General features: G+C 32.9%; 4 protein-coding genes across 5 annotated transcripts; 2 read left to right on the top strand and 2 right to left on the bottom strand.

Annotated features, from left to right (window-relative positions):
- Positions 1-4513: 4513 nt before the first annotated feature.
- On the bottom strand, positions 4514-7715 carry LOC133785000 (ABC transporter I family member 19). Its single transcript, XM_062224261.1, has 6 exons — positions 7510-7715; positions 7222-7382; positions 5872-5923; positions 5544-5680; positions 5229-5315; positions 4514-4949 (listed from the first exon to the last, which is right to left on the bottom strand). Exons 1-6 carry the CDS (start codon positions 7712-7714, stop codon positions 4662-4664), a joined length of 930 nt encoding a protein of 309 aa, XP_062080245.1. The 5' UTR covers position 7715; the 3' UTR covers positions 4514-4661.
- Positions 7716-7929: 214 nt separating this feature from the next.
- On the top strand, positions 7930-13654 carry LOC133784988 (protein CHROMATIN REMODELING 8). Of its 2 annotated transcripts, none has more exons than XM_062224256.1 (8): positions 7930-8180; positions 8394-8556; positions 8971-9519; positions 9632-10037; positions 10220-11096; positions 11225-11834; positions 11981-12442; positions 12597-13654. In XM_062224256.1, the coding sequence occupies exons 2-8, from the start codon at positions 8467-8469 to the stop codon at positions 13275-13277; spliced, it is 3675 nt and encodes a 1224-aa protein (XP_062080240.1). In that variant the 5' UTR covers positions 7930-8180; positions 8394-8466; the 3' UTR covers positions 13278-13654. The 2 variants fall into 2 exon arrangements, with proteins under 2 accessions (XP_062080240.1, XP_062080234.1); XM_062224250.1 differs by having other exon boundaries at positions 7931-8180; positions 8388-8556.
- Positions 13655-14145: 491 nt separating this feature from the next.
- On the bottom strand, positions 14146-16621 carry LOC133785005 (uncharacterized protein At1g03900). The gene is made up of 3 exons (XM_062224265.1): positions 15919-16621; positions 15518-15802; positions 14146-14504 (listed from the first exon to the last, which is right to left on the bottom strand). The coding sequence occupies exons 1-3, from the start codon at positions 16411-16413 to the stop codon at positions 14436-14438; spliced, it is 849 nt and encodes a 282-aa protein (XP_062080249.1). The 5' UTR covers positions 16414-16621; the 3' UTR covers positions 14146-14435.
- Positions 16622-18640: 2019 nt separating this feature from the next.
- Positions 18641-20294, top strand: LOC133785008 (H/ACA ribonucleoprotein complex subunit 3-like protein). Its single transcript, XM_062224267.1, has 4 exons — positions 18641-18718; positions 19017-19093; positions 19475-19517; positions 20017-20294. The coding sequence occupies exons 2-4, from the start codon at positions 19040-19042 to the stop codon at positions 20112-20114; spliced, it is 195 nt and encodes a 64-aa protein (XP_062080251.1). The 5' UTR covers positions 18641-18718; positions 19017-19039; the 3' UTR covers positions 20115-20294.
- Positions 20295-21404: the final 1110 nt, after the last annotated feature.

Here is a 21404-nt window from a genome sequence, read left to right on the forward strand (position 1 = left end):
TTTTATAATATCACACAAGACTTTTTTTTTAAATAATTTACATTATTACAATTATTTTACCTTTATATATCCAACAAATATTTATTTTACCTTTATATATCCAAAAAATATTATTTTACCTTTAGTTCCGAAAATAAAAATATAACATATCAATTAAAATTATGTTTACAATAAAACAAATATAAAGTAGTCGTTTATTATTTATTATTTATTTTTATTTTCTTACCAAAATCATATACGTGGTTAATTTTAGTATGTTTTATAAAATAAAATGTTGTATTAATATTTTCTAAAAAAAATCAATTTACAAATAATAATACTTGTTGGTATATAAATAATATTATCGATAATAGCAATAGTATAAAATTAAACTATAAATCAAACTAGTTTTCTTTCTTCTTCTTTTTCTTTCTCCTTTTTGTTAGTTAACTTGAATTTTAACCCTACATATGCTTAATAACGTATAAATATATTGATTTTTGTATTCTCTTTTTAATTTATATTATCTAAACGTGAAATATGTCACCCACTAACATAAACCTACTAATACATAAATTTATTTATAATATAGGATTAGTTTAGGGTGCATCCCTAAAAATGGGCATATTGGTGCACCTATTACTGTTTTTTTAATAAGAGAATGATTTTCAACGAATTTTTTCTTACGACTATGTATATTATAATTTTAAAATAATGTTTAAATAATCTGTTGCAAGTATGACTGTTTTTTTTTATACATAATTTATTTAAATCATATTTTCTATATTGTAAATTATTTGAAATTTTCTAAAAAATTTACAGACTCTAAATAACTATAACCTATACAATTATTCTAGTACCGACTGCTCCCATGGTTTGCACTCTACAATTTTCTCATAATATATATATATATATATATATATTCATTAGTGGTTTAAGTGAAGGTTTCTCTTGTGTCTACTTTACATATTACTTGTATCACTAAAAATAAGGCGTCATTTTGGGAAGTTTGTTTTCTTTTTCTTTTAAAAAAACAGTTGAAAAGATGACAAACTATACTTGTTTGATTGTTTCTCACATAAAATATTTTGAGTAAGTGAATTAGTTCATCTCTAATACACATAATATTTTAGTTTTCACACGTTGTCATGTTTAGATACTATACTTCAAACAAAGTTGAACTCTTTTCTAAGCCAAAAAAAAATAATAAAATAAAAATGGAAAAAGACAAAGCGATGTTGCCTTGCCGTGTTGAAATGTTTATCGAGATAAGGGGACATTCTGGACCATTTTTCAAAACCCAAATACAGTAAAACGAATACGATGTTTATTTTGCGCAGTAGAGTGATTTTAGAAATTATAAAGAGACTTAGAATGAATATGATATTAAACTTAATTATATAAAATGGTTCACTTTATATTTAAAATATATGCAGACCCACAAAAATTATTAATTTTATCCTATAAAAAATTAAATCAAATATAATAAGTGTTTTAGATTCTCATTCTCACTTTCATTTTACCCCATACCAAACACTCTTTAAGAATAACATTTATTTTATTATAATTTTTTTTCCAATTTAAATCAGTTAAAATAAGAATAACCTCATTAAGAAATTATACATCTATATAGTAAGACTTATATATACAGTCAAATAAATATATATTATGTTATTTATTTGTACACAAATAAAAAAAATTAATGATTTATTCTATATTTAAATTACTTAAGTTACTTTTAAATATGTAATAATTATTAGAGAGCTTTATTGTTGTTAAAGTTGATATTTTAGGTGTTTGAAATTTTTTTGTTTCAATACCTTTATTCAGTTTTAACAATTAGAATAAAATTAATTTGGTTTAAAATCTATTAACACCACAATCCCTTTTAAGCCTCACAAAATAATTTCATAATGTTTAAATATAGTAGTTTGTTGAAGAATATTCTTTGGTTTTGGTCATGATAATCACAAAATATGTATTATATGGGTCATGACATGACATTACATTCATACTCATCAATTGGGTCTCAAACCAAGATTAGCAAAAGGGAATAGAACAGTTTTATAAACTTGTTTGTTTTAACTGAAAGTGTTTGTTTTGTTTTGGTTTGGTTTGGTTTAGATGAGATGATGAGATGAGTGGTTGTGGAGAAAAGTTTGGAGAGGTATTCCCATCACAAGTTTGGAGTGGTTGAGTATTGGTTTATTATATTATATTATATTATATGCTTCTTCTTCTTCTTCTTCTTCTCATTCTTCCTAACATCTTTTACTACTTTGTGTGTGTTTTGTAACGATAATCTTGTTATATTGGTCTTGGTGTTTGTTTCTATATCTAGTACAAGTTTAGTTACAAAAAATTTTCAACTCCAACAATCATGAAAATCCCAACAATATAGAGGATATTTAGATATGTATGAATCTATCTATATACATTTAGTAGAGATTATATAGATATTTACGGCTCTACCAAACTCAATAAATATATATATATATATATATTAAAAACAATAGAAGAAAATATTCGTCCATTTGGTAAAAATTTTGTTTTTGAATTTTTTAAACACAAAAATAAAAATATTATTTTATTTGTGTTTCTTTATTTTAAAAAAATAAAAATATGTTTGGTAACTATTTTTGTTTTTTATTTTAAAAACAAAAAATAATAAATGTGTTTGATAACTTTTATTTTTATTTTTTGTTTAACAATATGATATGTTGATTTGAAGACGAGAATGAAAAAAAAATTAAAAATTGTTTAAAAAAATTTTGAAAGTGAAAAAATTATATTTTTAAAAATTTTAAAATTTTAAAAAATAATAAATAAAAATAGAGTTACCAAACATATTTTATGTTTAATTGTAAATTTTTTAATTAATTAAATAAAAAATTATTTTTTTAATTATTACCAAACAACACCTAAGACTTTAAGATGGAGGTGGCAAATTAAGAGGAGACTAGGCACAGTACTGCTGAGCACTAACAGTGGTATTCCTATTTTGTTAATGTGTATTATTTATATATATAAATATTAAAAAATATATAATATTTAAATAATGTAGAGACAAAAAAATGAAGAAGTTGATGTATTTAATAATATAAAATAGAACTAAGTTAGATTTTGGTGATGTATTTTGAAAAAGAGAGTAAAGTCAATGATAAGAGTGCTTTTAAAACAACTTTAATACAATATTAAATATGAGTGCATTTTGAATGGTTACTAATCATGAATGATTATTTTAATATTAACTATTGAATTAAAGTTGTTAATTAATATTTCTAAAAATAAATTTGATTTTTTCAATTTTTTGGAAGGGTTACTTGATGAAAAACGTGTATTTATTATGAAAATATAATATTGTAAATTTTTCATTTTTCAAATGCATTTCAATTTCTAAATATAGCTAATGTCTCTCATTGGTTGGAAACAACATTAATTATGGCAAAAAAAAAAACTAAATTCGAAATTAATGTAAAAAAAAATATTTACATATTGGTGACTTGTTATACTAAGTCACTATGTTGCCACATCATCATAATTATTAATCTTCATCTATGAGTAGTAAATATTAAATATATACTGATATGTTATATTTTTAACACAATATGAAAATAGAATAAAAATAGTACAATGTTAAATTTAACACAAAACATAGCTTAATATTAAATTTAACATAATTAACCACGACATTGCATATAGTATTTGTACATCAAAGCATAATCTCAATATGTGTACAACATTTATTTACTTTTTGTTCAAAATTTGACATCAATATTAGTATTTACATTGTGGATGATTTTAGTAACATAATTATTACAAATATTATTTATATGTTAACATTATTATATAATTGTATAGAAGCAGTTGTATTTAGTCACAATAAACAGATGGACATGTGGTAATCTTATAAAGCGTAGATAGTGAAATGCATAATTTGGTAAGTCATACATGTCAAAGTCGCTATACAAAAAACAGAGCAAAGTAGATTTTATGGTAACTTGTAACTGATAGATTATGGTAATTAAGAGATTAAATCAGATAAATTCCTCAGTTCAGTTGGTATGCTGTACCATCATGAATAGTTCTTGTGGCCTTCCTTGTATTTAATCTAAATTAAGTCATCTATTTGTTTGCTTTCACAAGTGTTCATTTTTCGGCTCGCTTAATTTTTTGGATCTCATGTATCTTTCTGCACTATGCGGATCTCGTGTGGCTTAGCTCACTATTTGAATCTCAAATATCTTTCCGTGTGGATCGAATGTCTGCTAGAGAATTGACTCATGATACCATGACAATAATTTTTAGACTCCATCTAAAAACCAATCGGTTATTAGTGGAGTTACTCATGTTCTTATTAATGGCTCAATATTTTTACACTCATTATATGTGGAGCACCATACTCCAATACTATCCAAAACAAAAACAAAACTCCAAAACTTGATAGTGACTAGCAGGGTGACACTAAACACTCATCCAAAGCTTAAAGAAAGTTGTTTCAAAATCTAAAAAGAATGCTCCAACTTCCAAAAGATACAAAATGATAATGCTGAGACTTTTTATTATGAACAAATCGATATTATTTCAGTAACATATGTGTAATTGAAATTATCAAAGCTTAAATTACTGCTTTACTCACATAACAAAAGCAGGTCTCAATTTGAGGATTGGTGTTTAAGAAATCAACGGTAATAAGCCATGTGTCTGGATGAGACAAAAGGAGAAGAACCAAAAGGAGAGCTCTTTTGGATTTGGGCAGGAGGGTTGACAGGTTTTTTCTTCACGAGCTTAGTTTCAGAACGAAGCCAAGACTCCACAACCGAGAGTAGATTGGCTGAGTTCTTTAACTCGTCAATCTCAGACAACTTCTCGGATCTCCTAAGCTCACCATCTTGGATATATGCCAGATGGGTTGCCCATGTCTCCAACCCATCAAAGATATGGGTTGCATATACTATTGTAGCTCCTCTCTATAATTAATAAGAAAAATCACAAAACCAGCAACAAGGGAGTCATCAAGAAGAGCAAAACGCTGACAGAACTCATAATACATGGCCAGACAACTAAACATCACATTATGAAATTGCTTTGTCTGGAAATAATTCAATGCAAAGAATCACCAAATTAAATTTTCAGATCCAATGGCACATGTATTGTCTCCCCATTTATATATATGTTCTTTAAAGCCTCACATTTGATGTGTTTATGCATGTGTGGATGTAATAATAATTAGAACAAGTCAATAATACCTGTTCACATTCTTCCTTGAAGAAATCGAGTAAGTCCAGTCTAGCAACAACGTCTAAGTCGACTGTTACCTCATCAAGCAAGAGAACCTGTTAAGACATTGAAAGTGGTCAAAATGCTGGCCTCCTGTTTTTGAAATCTCATTCTAACTGAACTCAGACTAATACCAAAGACAGAGTCAGCTTGATGTGAATTACAACGTTTAATCAATAATCAGGACTCTGATTTGGGTATTTTTAGAGAACCCTTGAAAAAGAGAGCACACAACCATTTTATATTGTATTGATCGAACTTATATTCATGATTTTTTATTATACCTTAAATGGGTGAAGAAGTCCCATGCAGATTTGGACTCGACGCCGCTGCCCATCTGATACTTTATGCATTCTCCATTTCAGGTCAATATCAAGTAGCTCAATCAACTTATCTCTCCTAACAGGATCACTCCCTTCAACTGTCATTTTTTGGGGGTTAAAAGGAAAATAGTTAAAACATCAAATGGGTAAATTCGACCCAACTTCAAACAAACTAGAGACAATTTTAGGGTTGTCTTACTCATTCAAGTCGTTATTTTGAAAAGGGTATGGCATCAAATTGAGAAAATTAATTAGAAAGCAACACATTGGATAGCAGCTAATAACCTACCTCCAAATATCATATGTTCAGCAGAGAAGTCTCCTTGAAGTGGAATTTCTCCCTGAAAGCGTACAGAAATAATTTTATCCATAATGTATGTGTTTTAAGACTAATTGCATTTGAAATAATAAACCTAATCGTACTTGAGTAACTCAGACAATAAACTCATAAATCTTTAAAAAAAAAAAAAACATGACAGAAAACTGTTAGTCCAGCTTAGAGCCAAACCCTTCATTTACACACACACTCACCCAACCACCTGAGCTAGCATAAAGTGTCACCTTTTAAAAGCACATAGATTGTCAGTAAAGTGAATCAAAATATATGAGTCTATTACAAGTACAGCAGAGAAGTTTCCTTGGAGTGGAATTTCTCCCTGAAAGCCTAAAGAAACAATTTTATCCATAATGTATGTGTTTTAAGACTAAATGCATTTGAAATAATAAACCTAACCGTACTTGAGTAACTCAGACTATAAACTCATAAATCCTTAAAAAAAAAACATGACAGAAAACTGTTAGCCATTAGTTAGTCCAGTTTAGAGCCAAACCCTTCATTCACACACACACTCACCCAACCACTTGAGCTAGCATAAAGTGACACCTTTTAAAAGCACATAGCTTGTCAGTAAAGTGAATAAAAAAATACGAGTCTATCTTATGTTCAGCAGAGAAGTCTCCTTGGAGTGGATTTTCTCCCTGAAAGCGTAAAGAAACAATTTTATCCATAATATATGTGTTTTAAGACTAAATAATAAACCTAACCGTAATGAAGTAACTTAAACAGTAAAGTCCTAAATCTTAAAGAGGGGAACCCTTTATTCATTTCACACACACTCACCACCCAACACTTGAGCTACCAGCACACTACATGAGCTAGCATAGCATCAAGTGTCACCTTTCAAAAGCACATATATCGTCAGTAAAGTGAATCAAAATATATGAGTCATAAATGATGCCCAAGCTACAGAATACATGATCATCACATGCATACTAGAGCAAAAGAAGAAAACCCATTAACAATATCCCTAAAGGGAGATATGTGTTTAACAAAAACAGAGCAGGAAATGACATATAAAAGGAGCTCTGTAGTAGTGGAATATAACTGACAGTTATACTCACGTGTATGTATGAATGCATATAACATACACACACAAAATTAACCCATCTCAACAATTCAGTGCCCATAAAAAGCTTTGCAGAACTTGCACACATCCCACTACAAGCAGAGTGGGGGCTCTTCTACCCTAAATGTCCTTCTTATTAAGCTAGAGGCTTTCAGTGGTGCTAGTAATTGTTCCAAAACTAAGATTATGAATTGAAAAAGAAGAAAAGAATCAATAACGATAAAGAAACTCACAGCAGAACCAACGGTTTTACTCCAAGATCCTCCCAAATATACCAAATCACCGCTACAAACCAAATTGGTGTCATGAAAAGCCGAACGATTCAACACCTGCACCACATCTTTCCCTCCAACCATATGCTTACCACCCAGAATCTTCAAAAAGGTTGTCTTCCCTGCCATTATAGTTGTACATATAAAAAAAAACGTACGTAGTTTTTCTTGGAAAATTATTTTCGAAATTCTCGGGAAACAAACAGACCACGAATGAAAATGTAAACTAAGTGAACGTAATTTGGTTACCAGATCCATTGGCGCCAACCAAGAGGCATCGAGATCCGGGCGAGATGTTGAGGTCGAAATGGACGAAGAGCGGCGGTTGTCCGTCATAGCTGAACTGCAACCCACACACCTTGATCCCACCGCTCGAACTCTCGTCCTTCGAATCTTCCACTCTCACTGCTCCGTCCGCCATAGCTTCGAGTAGCTCGGAGCTCGATCGTTTCATTCCCCTGCTTTATGTACATTTTCCCGAACCCAAAACAGCCAATAGAATTAAGACACGTGGAAAGGTTGGTGGCTTTATTAAGCTCGAGCGTTGAACGGGTCCATGTGGTTGATTCTCAACCAGCCACGTAAGCTAAAGACTTTGATTGCTTGGGCAAGAAGCCACGTCGCTAGTCAAATTGGGGGTTGGCGTAGGTTAGTAATCGTGCGCCTTCTCTGTTAAATAGAAAAAGAAAAGCCCTTCCCCACTATTTTGGCCTTTGGGGCTTTTTTGGCTTTTCCACGACTAAACCCGCCAAAGAAAGCGAGGGAGCCAATGCCCTCGCCTTCGACTTCGACAGCTCGATTCTTATAATAAGCTTCGATTGATTTTTTTGTAAATTTTTTTAAATTAAATTAATTTTTTTGACCTAACAATGGAATCGTGGACGAATTTCAACCCGAGCTGATTCAAGTCTCTAGTTTCGGTAACTCTTGAAATTCGTTGTTTTCAATCTGTTCTCACATTCATGTATATGTATATGTTTGGGGAAATATTTTTGTTATATGTTCAATGGCACATTTACTCAGTATCTGAGATTTTTATAAGAATGGCGTGAATGATGAACCTTATTTGCTTAGGTATGGAAACTTGAATGCGTACTTGTTTATAATTGCTGTAAAAATTTGTACAGTTTCAGGTGCTGATTGCGTGTATAGTAATGTAAAATGATACAAATTTGAGTGAAGAAATTGATCATCGTAGTACATACCATGGAGGAAGACGAAGATAGGATTTTGCTGAGTAGTTTGGGTATAACGTCGGCGAATCCTGAAGATATTGAGCGTAACATATTGTCAGAGGTAATGTGCTGTTTTTTGTTTTGTTTACTTTGTTGAAGTGGTTGCATTGTAAGGAAGTTTGCTTTAGTGCCTTAGTCACTTATTAGTGGAATGTAATCCTTGGTTTGCTTAAATGAACCTTGAATTGAATGCCGATTCTTAATCGTCTTGAATTCACTTGTTTATGCACATTTTGGAGTAGGGGAAAAAGAAAAAAGCAATATGTGTATGCTGTAAACAATGCGTGTTATCATAATTCTGCTGAGGGAAATTGGTGACATTAAGTAATGAGTAAATTTCCAGCAAATATTAGCATTGATACGAACATTGGTTTTTTTACTTTAGAAATTGTAGTAGTTTTGGCTAACGAATGATGTGTTATTAGAAAGTTGTTTTGGAAATTTTCTATTGACAATAGTGAGTGTTCATTGTCAGGCGAGAAAAAATGAAGAGAACTGTTCTGAAGTTGGACAAGACACTAATAATAGTGGTCTTGAGAGGTCAGAAAATGTAGATCCATCATCAGCAAACCAGGCAAAACTCTTCAGTAAATTGAGAGCTGTAGAATTTGAAATAGATGCTGTTGCCTCTACTGTCATACAAGGAAGAAATGGTAATGAAGACCATACATATGATGGTCCTGACAGCACAACGCTGGGGGATACAGGCAGCCCTAAAGAATCTCCTAATGATTTAGATGTTCACCATGCTTTAGCTACTGATCGGTTAAAAAGTCTAGAGAAAACAAAGGCTCAGATTAAGAAAGAGATTTCAGATTTGCAAAAGAACAAACCTTCCAAAGGTATTGCGTATGACAAGTTAATATCGAATATTGTCAAGGAAGAGTTAAAACCCAAAAGGAAGTCAAAAGAAGCTCCAATAACAGGCAAAACTTCAAAGAAGCGACATAAAATTGTCTCATTTGATGAGGATGGTGATTTTGATGCAGTATTGGATGCAGCTTCTACTGGGTTTGTTGAAACTGTGAGTTCGTATACCCAACCATAGCAAATTGTTTGCATTTGTTTTTTCAGAAGGTACAATAGACATTTCATGTTTGCAACTTTACACTAACTATATACTTATGATATGCTAGGAAAGGGATGAATTAGTTCGGAAAGGAATTTTAACTCCCTTTCATAGGCTTAAGGGATTTGAGCGTCGCCTTCAAAAACCAGGGCCATCTGAGAGGCATAACATATCCACAGAAGAAGACAAAAATGATGATTCTGCTTCAGTTAGCATTGCCAGAGCTGCCCAATCAATGGCTGAGGCTGCCGAAGCTCGCCCAACAACAAAGCTGCTTGATCCAGATGCCCTACCAAAGCTTGAAGCACCCACTCGCCCCTTTCATAGGCTCAAAAAACCTATAAAGATTCACCAGTCTCTAGAAAATGAGGCAGAGAGAAAGAAGAATCGCAAAACGAAAAGTAAACGTCCTCTACCTAACAAAAGGTGGCAGAAGCGCATATCTCTTGAGGATCGTCACTTGGAAGAAAGTGGTATGTCAGTTGTGATATTTGAGGGTTGGATGGTGTCTCTAAATTTCTGGTAGATTTTATGTTCTATTACAAGAACTGTGTATTTTGGCTTTGTTCTACGTCCCCCTCCTCTTCTCCTTTCAATGATATGTCTGTGATTGAACTATTTATCATTGTGTGAGACAAGTTTGTTTATTTTGCAGAAGATATAGAAGAAAAGTTGTCCCATTCAGCTGGTGAAGAAGAACAGGAGGAAGAGGACATTGATAGTGAAGATGATAATGGAACTCCATGTGTAGTTCTTGAAGGTGGGCTGAAGATACCAGAGAAAATTTTTGACCAACTCTTTGACTATCAGAGAGTGGGGGTCCAATGGCTATGGGAATTGCATTGCCAAAGAGCAGGAGGAATTATTGGAGATGAGATGGGGCTTGGAAAGACCATCCAGGTCTTGTCTTTTCTTGGTGCTTTGCATTTCAGTGGCATGTATAAACCGAGCATAATTGTCTGCCCGGTCACACTTTTGCGACAGTGGAAAAGGGAGGCTAACAAATGGTATCCAAGATTTAAGGTGGAAATACTTCATGATTCTGCTCAGGATCTAAATAATAGAAAGAAACGATCCAACTCTTATGAAAGTGATTTTGAGAGTGAAGGTTCACTGGACAGTGATTATGAGGAAAAATTATCATCCAAAACCTCTAAGAAGTGGGATTCTTTGATAAACAGTGTTTTGAGGTCAGAATCTGGATTGCTTATTACCACTTATGAGCAACTCCGTATATTAGGGGAGAGATTACTTGACATAGAGTGGGGATATGCAGTTTTAGATGAAGGACACCGTATTCGGAATCCGAATGCAGAAGTTACTCTGGTTTGCAAACAGCTGCAGACAGTTCACCGTATAATAATGACAGGTGCACCAATTCAGAACAAACTTGCTGAGTTGTGGTCTTTGTTTGATTTTGTTTTCCCAGGAAAGTTGGGTGTCTTGCCTGTGTTTGAAGCTGAATTTGCTGTCCCTATATCTGTGGGAGGTTATGCAAATGCTTCACCACTACAAGTTTCCACAGCATACAGGTAGCACATTGCAATATCTCTGAAACTATGGATAGTTACAGATATCTGTTTCAAATTTGGTTCATAAGTATTAATTTTGTGGGATTGCTCAATGTGCTGTTATCTTGACTTAAAAACTCATGACACAGGTGTGCTGTGGTTCTGCGAGATTTAATTATGCCTTATCTCCTTCGGCGCATGAAGGCGGATGTCAATGCCCATCTTCCTAAGAAGACCGAACATGTCCTCTTTTGCAGTCTCACTACTGAGCAACGATCTGTTTACAGAGCATTTCTTGCTAGCTCTGAGGTGGAACAAATATTTGATGGGAATAGAAACTCTCTTTCTGGAATTGATGTGATGCGCAAGATTTGCAACCATCCTGATCTGCTTGAGAGGGAACATTCCTGCCAGAATCCAGATTATGGAAATCCTGAACGAAGTGGGAAAATGAAAGTAGTTGGCCAAGTGCTCAAAGTTTGGGAGGAGCAAGGTCATCGTGTTCTTCTTTTCACCCAGACTCAACAAATGCTGGACATACTTGAAAACTTTTTGATTTCTAGTAGCTATAACTACAGGAGAATGGATGGTCTTACTCCCGTAAAACAGAGAATGGCCTTAATAGATGATTTTAACAACTCAGATGATTTGTTTATTTTCATTCTGACAACGAAGGTTGGTGGGTTAGGGACGAATTTGACTGGTGCAAACAGGGTGATCATTTTCGATCCTGATTGGAACCCTTCAACTGACATGCAGGTGATGTGCTTGATTCTTCTTTTTATCTTGTTTAGATGCCCCTCAATATGCTTTGTTGATACATTTTCCCTGCGGTGGATGCTCAAAGGTATTTCGCTTCCTTTTTGAAACATTGCTTAACTTTGAAAGCACACTCATGGAATCAGGCCAGAGAGCGAGCTTGGCGTATTGGTCAGAAGCGGGATGTAACTGTATATAGACTCATCACCCGTGGAACTATTGAGGAGAAGGTATATCATCGACAGATTTACAAGCATTTTCTCACTAATAAAATACTGAAGAACCCACAACAGAAAAGGTTTTTTAAAGCTCGAGATATGAAGGATCTGTTCACTCTAAATGATGATGGAGAGCCTGGGACTACCGAGACTTCTAATATTTTTGGTCAATTATCTGAGGATGTTAATGTTGTCGGATTGCAAAAAGAAGAACAGGATAAGCAGAAATCTGTCAAATTTGCTGAGGCTTTAACTGATCAAGGAAACAACATAGAAGCCGCACCTTCAGGGAGAAAAGGGAAAGAAAAAGCCGATCGCAGTGATGGTGAAGAAGGTGAAAAGGATGAAGAAGCAAACATTCTGAAGTCTCTTTTCGCCCATGGGATACACGTATGGATTTATACTGTTTTATCAATGTTAAATTCCAGACCTCCTTTGACCTGTGGTTAAGGCATATCAATGATCAACCAACTCACGTTCTATTTTTTCTTTTTTTTTTTGGTCCTCCTCTTTTTCCTTACCGGATTTTGTTTTCTATTTCCAGAGTGCAGTCAACCATGATGCGATTATGAATGCCCATGATGTAGAAAAAATGAGGCTGGAGGAGGAAGCTTCTCGAGTCGCTCAAAGAGCAGCTGAAGCATTGCGCCAATCAAGAATGCTTCGAAGCCGTGAAAACATCTCCGTCCCAACATGGACTGGGAAATCAGGAACCGCCGGTGCACCCTCATCAGTCCGGCATAAATTTGGCTCAACTGTGAATTCAAAGTTAATCAACAGCTCTAAATCATCAAACGAATCTTCAAGAACTGGAACAAATAATCTCAATGGCATTTCTGCTGGGGCATCTGGTGGAAAGGCATTATCTTCGGCAGAATTACTAGCCAGAATCCGAGGAAACCAAGCGAGTGCTGCTGGTGCTGGAATCGAGCATCAGTTGTCCACTGCTTCTAATGTTAACAGAGGAAAATCAGCTGATGTTGGACCGTCGAGATCATCCAAAAACAAGTCTAGAGTTCAGCCTGAAGTATTAATTCGTCAAATCTGTACTTTCATAACGCAAAGAGGTGGGAGTACAGATTCTGCTAGCATAGTGCAGCATTTTAGGGACAGAATACCCTCGGAGGATCTTCCCTTGTTTAAAAATCTTTTGAAGGAAATAGCTGTACTTGAGAAAACCTCAAACGGCTCAGTGTGGATTCTAAAGCCAGATTATCAAAACTAATCTGTGATCCTTGTTACTCAATTTTGTTTAATCCTAGGTCTTAGGAAACAGAGTAGTAGGGATAGTGGTTCTTCATTTTTAGTACATCTTGTAACAAAACCACATTGAACAGTTTTTTTATGTATTTTTGTTTTGAATATTGAAACGGCCCTGTACAGAAAATTTTTACTCTTGATTTTGGAAACTGAGAGAGTTTGAAGTGAAATATCTAGTTTTAAACTTTGTGGGTAAGTTCTGCAGGAATGGCATATATCGTCGTTCTTTTTCTCTCTCTCAGATATAGATGTCGTTTACAACACAAACGTGTCGCATGGGATACTATTAAGATATGTCATTGGATACCTTCCGACTTATTATAATTTGGTTCTAAAGTTTAATTTTTTTTACTAAAATCTAACTTCTAATTTTATTAAATTTGTAAGATCGACTACAACACATCTTTTTTTTTCTTTATATAATTTTTAAAAAAATTTATATGATGGCTTACATTATAATTATTTAGAACATCCTATAAATTTTTAAAAAATTTATAATAAACCATAATACCTAAAACATGGTCTAAATTATCTGTTACATGCGTGCTTGTACTTTTTGTGTACATTTATAAAAATTGACAATTTAAACCTTATTTTCAGCTTCGTAAATTATTCAAAATTTATTAAAAATTTACAAGTTTTAAATACCTACAGTATAAACTAAGATTATATTTATCCAAGTATCGAAAATAAAAAAATGATCCACCGGTATTGTAAAAAAAATACGTAGTAATCGTTTTCTAAATCTGTATAAAGCCTCACAAGAAAGAAAATAAGAAAGTGTCATTTTCTACAAACGATCTTTTTTCGTCCTAATTTGTTTAGGAATGAAATAAAAAAAATAAGAAGCATAACACATAACATAATAGATATCCAAACAAGTTAGGAAGATCAACAGCCCAAGAAAGTTCACAATGAGAAGCTGTTAGGATCAGAGAAGCATATAAATATATTGCAGAAAACAAATTATTTTCCAGATAATAAGTATTCAGTACTTAGCGCCTTCTCACTTTTCTCATATATTCCTTCATTTCTTTTTCTTTTGAAAAAAAAAAAGGAAAAATTATAAAAAAAAAGAACATCAGACATGAACTCAACCACAATGAACAAATTGCTTCCACAATCAGAAAGCTGCCCATCCAGCTGCGGTGGTCTTCGCTGATCCCGAGCCTGTAGCAGAAGGAAGATTCCTCTGCAAAAATGTCATAATGTTATACACGATGTAGCAAAATTTCAAGGGAAGGATTGGCTGTGTTCGGATGAATTCATCTGAGTAGAGGAAAGCTCATAAACAAGTTTACAAAAGACAGCTCTCAGACTGTAAATGCATGGTTTCTTCCAATCACTTGGTTATGATACAAATCACTTCTTGTTCTACTCACAATAAGGAAAGAAAACCTTTTTTGTTGAGTGAATTAGAAGATACTTCTTAGTGGGAAAAAAACACAGTAATGACCCACGAGCAACAATAAACTCACGACACCAATCAACATGGCCCATCAAAGATCAACACATTCATCATAAACTACTTGAGCACCTCCCATAACTCATCATTAAAAGTAATTGTGTCAAGTCGTAAAATCACAGCTTGCAGCTCAACGAAATGGGATATAAAGATTTAATTACATTTTGAGGTAAGGAAACTTCAATGGAAAACAAGTATGAACATCGAGTTGAAACACAGGGTTTATTTTCCTTCGCATGGAATTTGTTTCTAAAACTAATAGAACAAACTACATTTCCCAATAATGCCACAATTATAGTAATCCTTAAATCAATGCAGCAACAAGCTATAGTAAGAATGAACATGTGTAGACTGGAACTGGATTGCACAAGTTTGATTTTAGTACAAGAGAAAGTCCAAACAACACTATCTGGTAGCTTCTATGTATCAAATATCAAAGCTACTCCGCACAAAAAAATAAATCATCAACACATCCTGGCATCTCAGTTTTGCTAATAACAAAACTTGGATCACACATCAAGACCCAATGACTTGATGATAACTTAACTATATTTGATCAACTCATTGGCCTGAGACTAAGACACCCAATACCATAAACACAACAAAGTATGAACAACCAACCCTTTTGCCATCGGAAATGCAAGAATGTGCTCAATTTTTTTAAAACGCAAATGGGGTAAACTAGTTCTACTGTCTGCAACATTTGCATTTGTTTCCACAATAAGAAATTCGAATCATACCTCAAGTGGGGAAAGATCTGATAAGGAATCACTATCCCTCCTGGTGTTTTCCTTGGTGACATTAAAACCAACACCCTGAGTAGTAGCAGTACCAGGGGAGGTCAACCGAGCAATAACAGGATCATTAGGAGGAGGTGGCAAAGGAGACCTGATTTTTCCTGTCCCCGGCGGCGGAGCAAGGCCCACTGCTTTCGGCTTTCCTGGACCCGCAAGCCCAGCCGCTGATAGCATCCCAGTTCCACTCGTCGGTTTAGGCTTCACATTTATCCGTATAGTTTCACCTTCCTACATTCTCCAGTGAACCATTTTTGACATTCAAGAACACAAAATACAATAACGCGCAATGTAAAGGGTTCTGAGTTCGAATCTCTGCCTATGAAATAAATATATATATTTGTTACCTTCAATCTGTGATTAACAGCAGGGTGGATATCGATATGGGCATCGTCGCTGACCTCACCGGCGGCGGTGGATTCCTTCTCGTGCTCTCTCTTAACGTACTTCTCGTGATCCGATAAAGCCACATTGAAATCAAACGCTTCGTTTCGCTCAGAAAAACCCAACCCAATAAAAGCGTGCTTTCCATTACCGTCCTCGATCTTGAGCACGAAGTAGCGAGACGAGTCGAGCACGGTCTCGACTGAGGTCTCACGCTGGCCAGGATTAACGAAGCAGGCGGCGAACAACTCGCCCGAGTTCGGATCCTCGAGTCGGATCTCACAACGGTCCTTGCACGACACCACTCGGAGCCGACCCGTCCAGATCTTGTCGGACTGAAGCCACTCGCCGCACTTGTACCCGCCGGAGGTGCTCCGGGGAGGGATTTTGTACACGGATACCTCGCGGACGACCAGGAGAGTGTGCTCAAACGCCTCATCTTCTTCGTCGAACGACATCGTTTCGATTTTTCACGACACCAAAAGAAAAAAAGCAAGCTTCGAAATTTAATTTGAATTTGACGTGAATTTGAAGAGTGAGTGTTGTGTGATAATGAATCAACGAAGGTGCAGAGAGGGCATCAATGGGGTTGCGCTGTTGCAGAGACGTGGGTTCCAAGCCTTGCCTTGCCTGAAAGAAAGGTCAACTGGATTGTCTCCAATTTTACCATTTTACCCTTCTCTTTCTCTTTTATTCCCATTTTTTTGGGCTTCAGTATAAATAGGTAAAGCCCAGTAAAATCTTTAATATTGAGGAAATTACACATGAGATATTTTAGAGGATTTATCCTACCTATGTTTGTCTCGTTATTTATTTGTATTTTGTATTTTAATAAATTATTTTTTAGACTTTATATTTTATAAAATAGTTAAAATAGAATTCTAAATTAAATTTTAATGATGAAGAAAAAATTGAATATAACAACACAATGTTTAAGCAGAATAATTTTATTTTTGTTCTGAATTGTTAGTTTTTAAAATAAAATTACATTTTATATGTATTTTTTAATAAAGTTTGCAAAAAATATGGTTTTATTTTTAAAAAAAAATATTATTTTATGGTTTTTTCTAAGAATTTTCACTTTTATAGGTTTAATTTCCTACATTTTTGTATAAAAATTATTTTATGTCGTAGTTTTACTCTTAATCAAGTTTATCATATTTAGTTAGTAAGTAATTGTGTTTCTCATACTTTATTTTTTTCTTCAATAAATTTTCTCATATAAATTAATAAATGTATAATTCTCATATTTTTGCACAATAATAACATAAAAGTCATATTTATGAAAAATCCTCTTTTATAAACTTTGAAAAATATGACAGTTTTTTATTTTTAAGTTTTTTATGGCAATTTTTTTTTACATTTTTATGAAGGTTTTTTCCCCATATATCTGTACACCATATTTTATCTTTTATTCATTTTTAGTACTTATTTTTTATATATTTTGAGATTATTTTTTTATAATTTTAATCTACTAATGTTAATTTTTATCATTTATATTTTATAAAATACATTCTTAATCATACTTTTTATTCTCATTTATTCTTATTTTCTTCTATTTTTTATCTTCTTCAATCAACATTTTATCCAAAATAACTGGTTACCACTACAAAACAATTTTGATTTTTTTTTGTGATAATAGTCGTATATCACTATCCATTTTTTTTAGTGATGTGTGGTAACCGATTACAACTATAAAAATCAGTTTTATTATTTAAGTAATGTTGTAGTAATTGGTCACAACTATAAAAATAATTTTTATTTTTTTAAGTAATGTACCATTATCAAAATATCAACTGATTTATAACTAGTTACTTAGTGAAATTTTGGAAGAAAAAAACTGATATAAAAAAAATAAACTAAATTGATCGTGAAGGTAACTGGTTACAACTAGGTTTGAAAAAAACGAAGAAAAAAAACAGAGACAGTTGTGATGGTAATCGGTTACTTAGCCAGATTTTGAAAAAAATAAGATTCATACAAAAAATTTAAACTGATCATAATCGTAACTGGTTACAGCAAGGTTTGAACAAAAAAATCAAATCTAAAAAAAAGAACCAATTGCCATGGTACCTGGTTACTTAGTCAGGTGTGAAAACAAAATCAAATATAAACAAAATAATATAAATTAATCGTTATTGTAACTGGTTACAGTTAGGTCTATAAAAAATCAAATATGAATAAAATAAATCAGACGTCATGGTACTGGTTGCTTAAACAGATTTGGAAAAAAAAAACCTAGAAAAATTAAATATGAAGTACAAAATTATATGTGAAAAAGAAAAAGAAGAATAAAACCATATTTGAAGAAAGAAGAAGAAGAACCAGGTCGTCGTCGGGGCAACAACGGAGGTGGCATTACCAATATCCGAAATAAATAAATGAGAGGAGAGAGAGATATCGTGAGGGAGAGAAGATAAAATAAGAAAGAGTTGTGTAATTAATTTTATGGTAATTTATTTATATATTGTATGGAATTACCATATTTTTAAACTTTTTTTTTCCGAAACTTACTATATGTATAATTATTTTTTTTTCCAAAAATTTAAAAATTATATATATTTTTCTCACCGTAAGCTACCTTTTACCATTTTATCCCCATTTTGTTGTGGTCTTTTTTGGGCTTTAGGTGAAAGCCCAATAAAAGGGCCTGTTTTGGCCCAAATAAGCTGCTTCATATAACAAGCGAACCTTAACGAACCCTATTAACAGAAGCAAAGACTCTCTCCCTTCCTCAGTTCTCGTCGTTCACTCTCCCAAAAGGTTAAATTTTGAAGTTTGTTTTCTTATGGGTTTAGGGTTTTAAGTTTAGGGTTCTGTTCTTCAAGTTTCCATAGGTTTGAATATTAGCACCCTATAAACTTTTTAGAAGAAAGGGTCTTTTGTGTTTTGCCTGAATATCCTTCGTTTGAACTGGAGGAAAATACTTTTTGAGCGATTTTTGTTATTGAAGTTTTTGTATTGATTGATGTCTTTGAAATGCTTTTTTTTTTTGTGTGTGTGTATATTATGAATACGATCAGTTGATGGGATTTTGTTTTTGTTGCTTTTATTCTAACAGGTTGTATCGTACAATCAGCAAAAATGTATCTTCAGTTTTACATCAACGAGGAAGGTAACAAAGTCTATACTACTAAGGTAAAGATGCTTATGTTTTTCTGTCAATTTGTTTAACCTTTTCTTAGATACCCACCTTTAAATATTGGAACTTAGAATTATTACTGTTACCCATTTTGAAGCTTTGTTTACTATAACCCACGTTATCCCAATTTACATCTGAAATGAAGCAATGAAATTGGGAAACCTTGATTCATTATGAGTAATCTTTTTGGGTAGTGTCTAGGTTGATTTTATTTGATATTACTGGAAGCTCAATGTTAGGCTTCAAATTTCATTTGTTTCTTTTTTTTTATTCTCTGTTTATACTATTGTTCCATGATCCATCAATATTGGTTTGTTTTTAAGATTAAGTTTCTTTAATCTACTTGACATTGATCATAACCTGCTCTTTGATTGCAGAAAGAATCACCACTGGGGTTGGCTACACAGTCTGCTCATCCTGGTAAAATTTCAAACTTGCTCTTGGTATAGTGGCATTGTTGGCATTTTGTTCTATAATGGTTCCGGAAATTAGTTGTGTTAATAAACTTCCTATGCCTAAATTATTCTGCCACCTTCGTATTCGCATTGGACAATTGTAATCTTGATTCTTCTGAGTAATGATTAACAATACAAACTTCTCATTTCAAAACCTATACTTTGGTTGGTTTTTCTGCTGTAATGACTTGAGCTTTCATTCTGTTGATTGAAATTCGACCCATTCGTTCGTAGAGCTATTTACTCTATCTATCGCACACTACATTTCTGGAATACTTCTAATTGTGAACAAATAGTCAATTTTGAAAGAACTTATTGACATTGTAATTTCAAGACCGGGAGCTGGTTTTTGTCTTAGACATTGTGCATACTATATCAAAGCTATTCTTTTTTCCACTGAACACAAATTCTGAGATTTGGCTATGTCTTTATTGATTCTGTTTTCTTTTCGATTTCATTTGCAGCCCGCTTTTCACCGGATGACAAGCACTCAAGGCAGAGATATCTTTTGAAGAAGCGGTTCGCATTGTTGCCGACCCAACAGGCCCCTCAGAAGTATTGAAATGCCTTTGGTATAAAAAGTTGTAATCTGTTATTTTAATGTGGTAGTGTCTTAGTTTTGGTCTTTCTTAGTTGATTTTGCACTATATATTTTTCAATGGAGACTACTGAATGTCTTGTATTGGGATGGTTGAGACTCCTAGAAACAACCCATGAAATATAATTATTAAGTTGTTTATAATTTCTTTGCTAAATTTAAAGCTTTATCTCACGAATCTGTTGCTTGATTTGTTTATAAGAATTCATTTTTTATGGTTTTTTTATTTTATAGGATTTTATAGAATTTTTTAAATTTAAAAATCAATTTTTCATTTTAAAAATGGTTTTTATTATATTTTCTAATTTATAATTGATTAATTAATAAAAAAAATTATTTTTTTAATTGCTACGTCAACAAACTGTTCTTATTTTGGACAGAATTGGCAAAAGTACAGTGCGGAGATATTTTTGCCAAACAAAATAAATTCGGAAGGTAAAAGTCCACAAATATTATAGTTTGGTGTGAAAAATAACATTTTATCCTAAAAAAAAATAGCTAATAAACTAGTAGTGAGTAAAAACGAAACATGACATCTTGGAGACCTTAATAAGGACTAAATAAATATAATTCGTTTGTAATAAAACATGTAATTCTTTTATTTTTATTTGTTTGGAGAAAGAATAATCATAATTTTATTTTTTTATCTTTTGTTGGGGGTAAAATATTTATGAGCCACATGTCACAACATCGAGCACCTTCATGAGAGTCTTCCAAAAGCCGAAAAGCCTAAGTCAAGAGAATAAGGGTTTGTTTGGAAAGTTACATTGTAATTGAAATTGAGTGTAATTTAGAGTAATTATTCAATTTAGCGTGCTTATCTAATTATGTAATTACACAATAATTGTAATTTGAGGAGTCTCAATTGCACTCCAATTCTCATAGTCATAATCCCCATGAGAATTGACTGTAATTACTATTTACTATCAATTTTAAATAGTATTTATTACATAATATTAATTTTCTGTGTAATTACTATCTGTCTTGCCAAATATGATAATAATAATTCATAAGTAATTGTCACTTCACATCCAAACACACCTTATATTTTAAAATATAGTGCAATGACTCGGATATGTAATTACTACCTTAATAATTAAACAATTGTTTTCAAACACACCATAAAAGTGTCATTTCGACAAGACAATAGTTCCAGCTTATAAACGAGTGGGGACATCATCTCTCTCACACAAGAAAATCACCCAGAATAAGGGGTTATCTCCCTCCCTATGTCGGGCCATCACTCGAGCGAGA

The sequence above is a fragment of the Humulus lupulus genome, chromosome 1, assembly GCF_963169125.1.
Source record: "Humulus lupulus chromosome 1, drHumLupu1.1, whole genome shotgun sequence".
Taxonomy (NCBI): domain Eukaryota; kingdom Viridiplantae; phylum Streptophyta; class Magnoliopsida; order Rosales; family Cannabaceae; genus Humulus; species Humulus lupulus.

What these genes read in the sequence shown, in the direction of transcription:
- LOC133784988 (XM_062224256.1), top strand. Translation starts at nt 8,467, where the DNA reads ATGGAGGAAGACGAAGATAGGATTTTGCTGAGTAGTTTGGGTATAACG. An exon ending in AGCGTAACATATTGTCAGAG is followed by an intron (nt 8,557 to 8,970) that starts GTAATGTGCTGT and finishes GTTCATTGTCAG; the next exon opens with GCGAGAAAAAATGAAGAGAA. An exon ending in TCGTCACTTGGAAGAAAGTG is followed by an intron (nt 10,038 to 10,219) that starts GTATGTCAGTTG and finishes TTTATTTTGCAG; the next exon opens with AAGATATAGAAGAAAAGTTG.
- LOC133785005 (XM_062224265.1), bottom strand. Translation starts at nt 16,413, where the DNA reads ATGTCGTTCGACGAAGAAGATGAGGCGTTTGAGCACACTCTCCTGGTC. An exon ending in CTGTTAATCACAGATTGAAG is followed by an intron (nt 15,803 to 15,918) that starts GTAACAAATATA and finishes TGGAGAATGTAG; the next exon opens with GAAGGTGAAACTATACGGAT. An exon ending in CAGATCTTTCCCCACTTGAG is followed by an intron (nt 14,505 to 15,517) that starts GTATGATTCGAA and finishes ACATTTTTGCAG; the next exon opens with AGGAATCTTCCTTCTGCTAC.
- LOC133785000 (XM_062224261.1), bottom strand. Translation starts at nt 7,714, where the DNA reads ATGAAACGATCGAGCTCCGAGCTACTCGAAGCTATGGCGGACGGAGCA. An exon ending in TGAACATATGATATTTGGAG is followed by an intron (nt 5,681 to 5,871) that starts GTAGGTTATTAG and finishes AAAAAATGACAG; the next exon opens with TTGAAGGGAGTGATCCTGTT. An exon ending in TCAAGGAAGAATGTGAACAG is followed by an intron (nt 4,950 to 5,228) that starts GTATTATTGACT and finishes TATTAATTATAG; the next exon opens with AGAGGAGCTACAATAGTATA.
- LOC133785008 (XM_062224267.1), top strand. Translation starts at nt 19,040, where the DNA reads ATGTATCTTCAGTTTTACATCAACGAGGAAGGTAACAAAGTCTATACT. An exon ending in ACAAAGTCTATACTACTAAG is followed by an intron (nt 19,094 to 19,474) that starts GTAAAGATGCTT and finishes CTTTGATTGCAG; the next exon opens with AAAGAATCACCACTGGGGTT. An exon ending in TACACAGTCTGCTCATCCTG is followed by an intron (nt 19,518 to 20,016) that starts GTAAAATTTCAA and finishes TTTCATTTGCAG; the next exon opens with CCCGCTTTTCACCGGATGAC.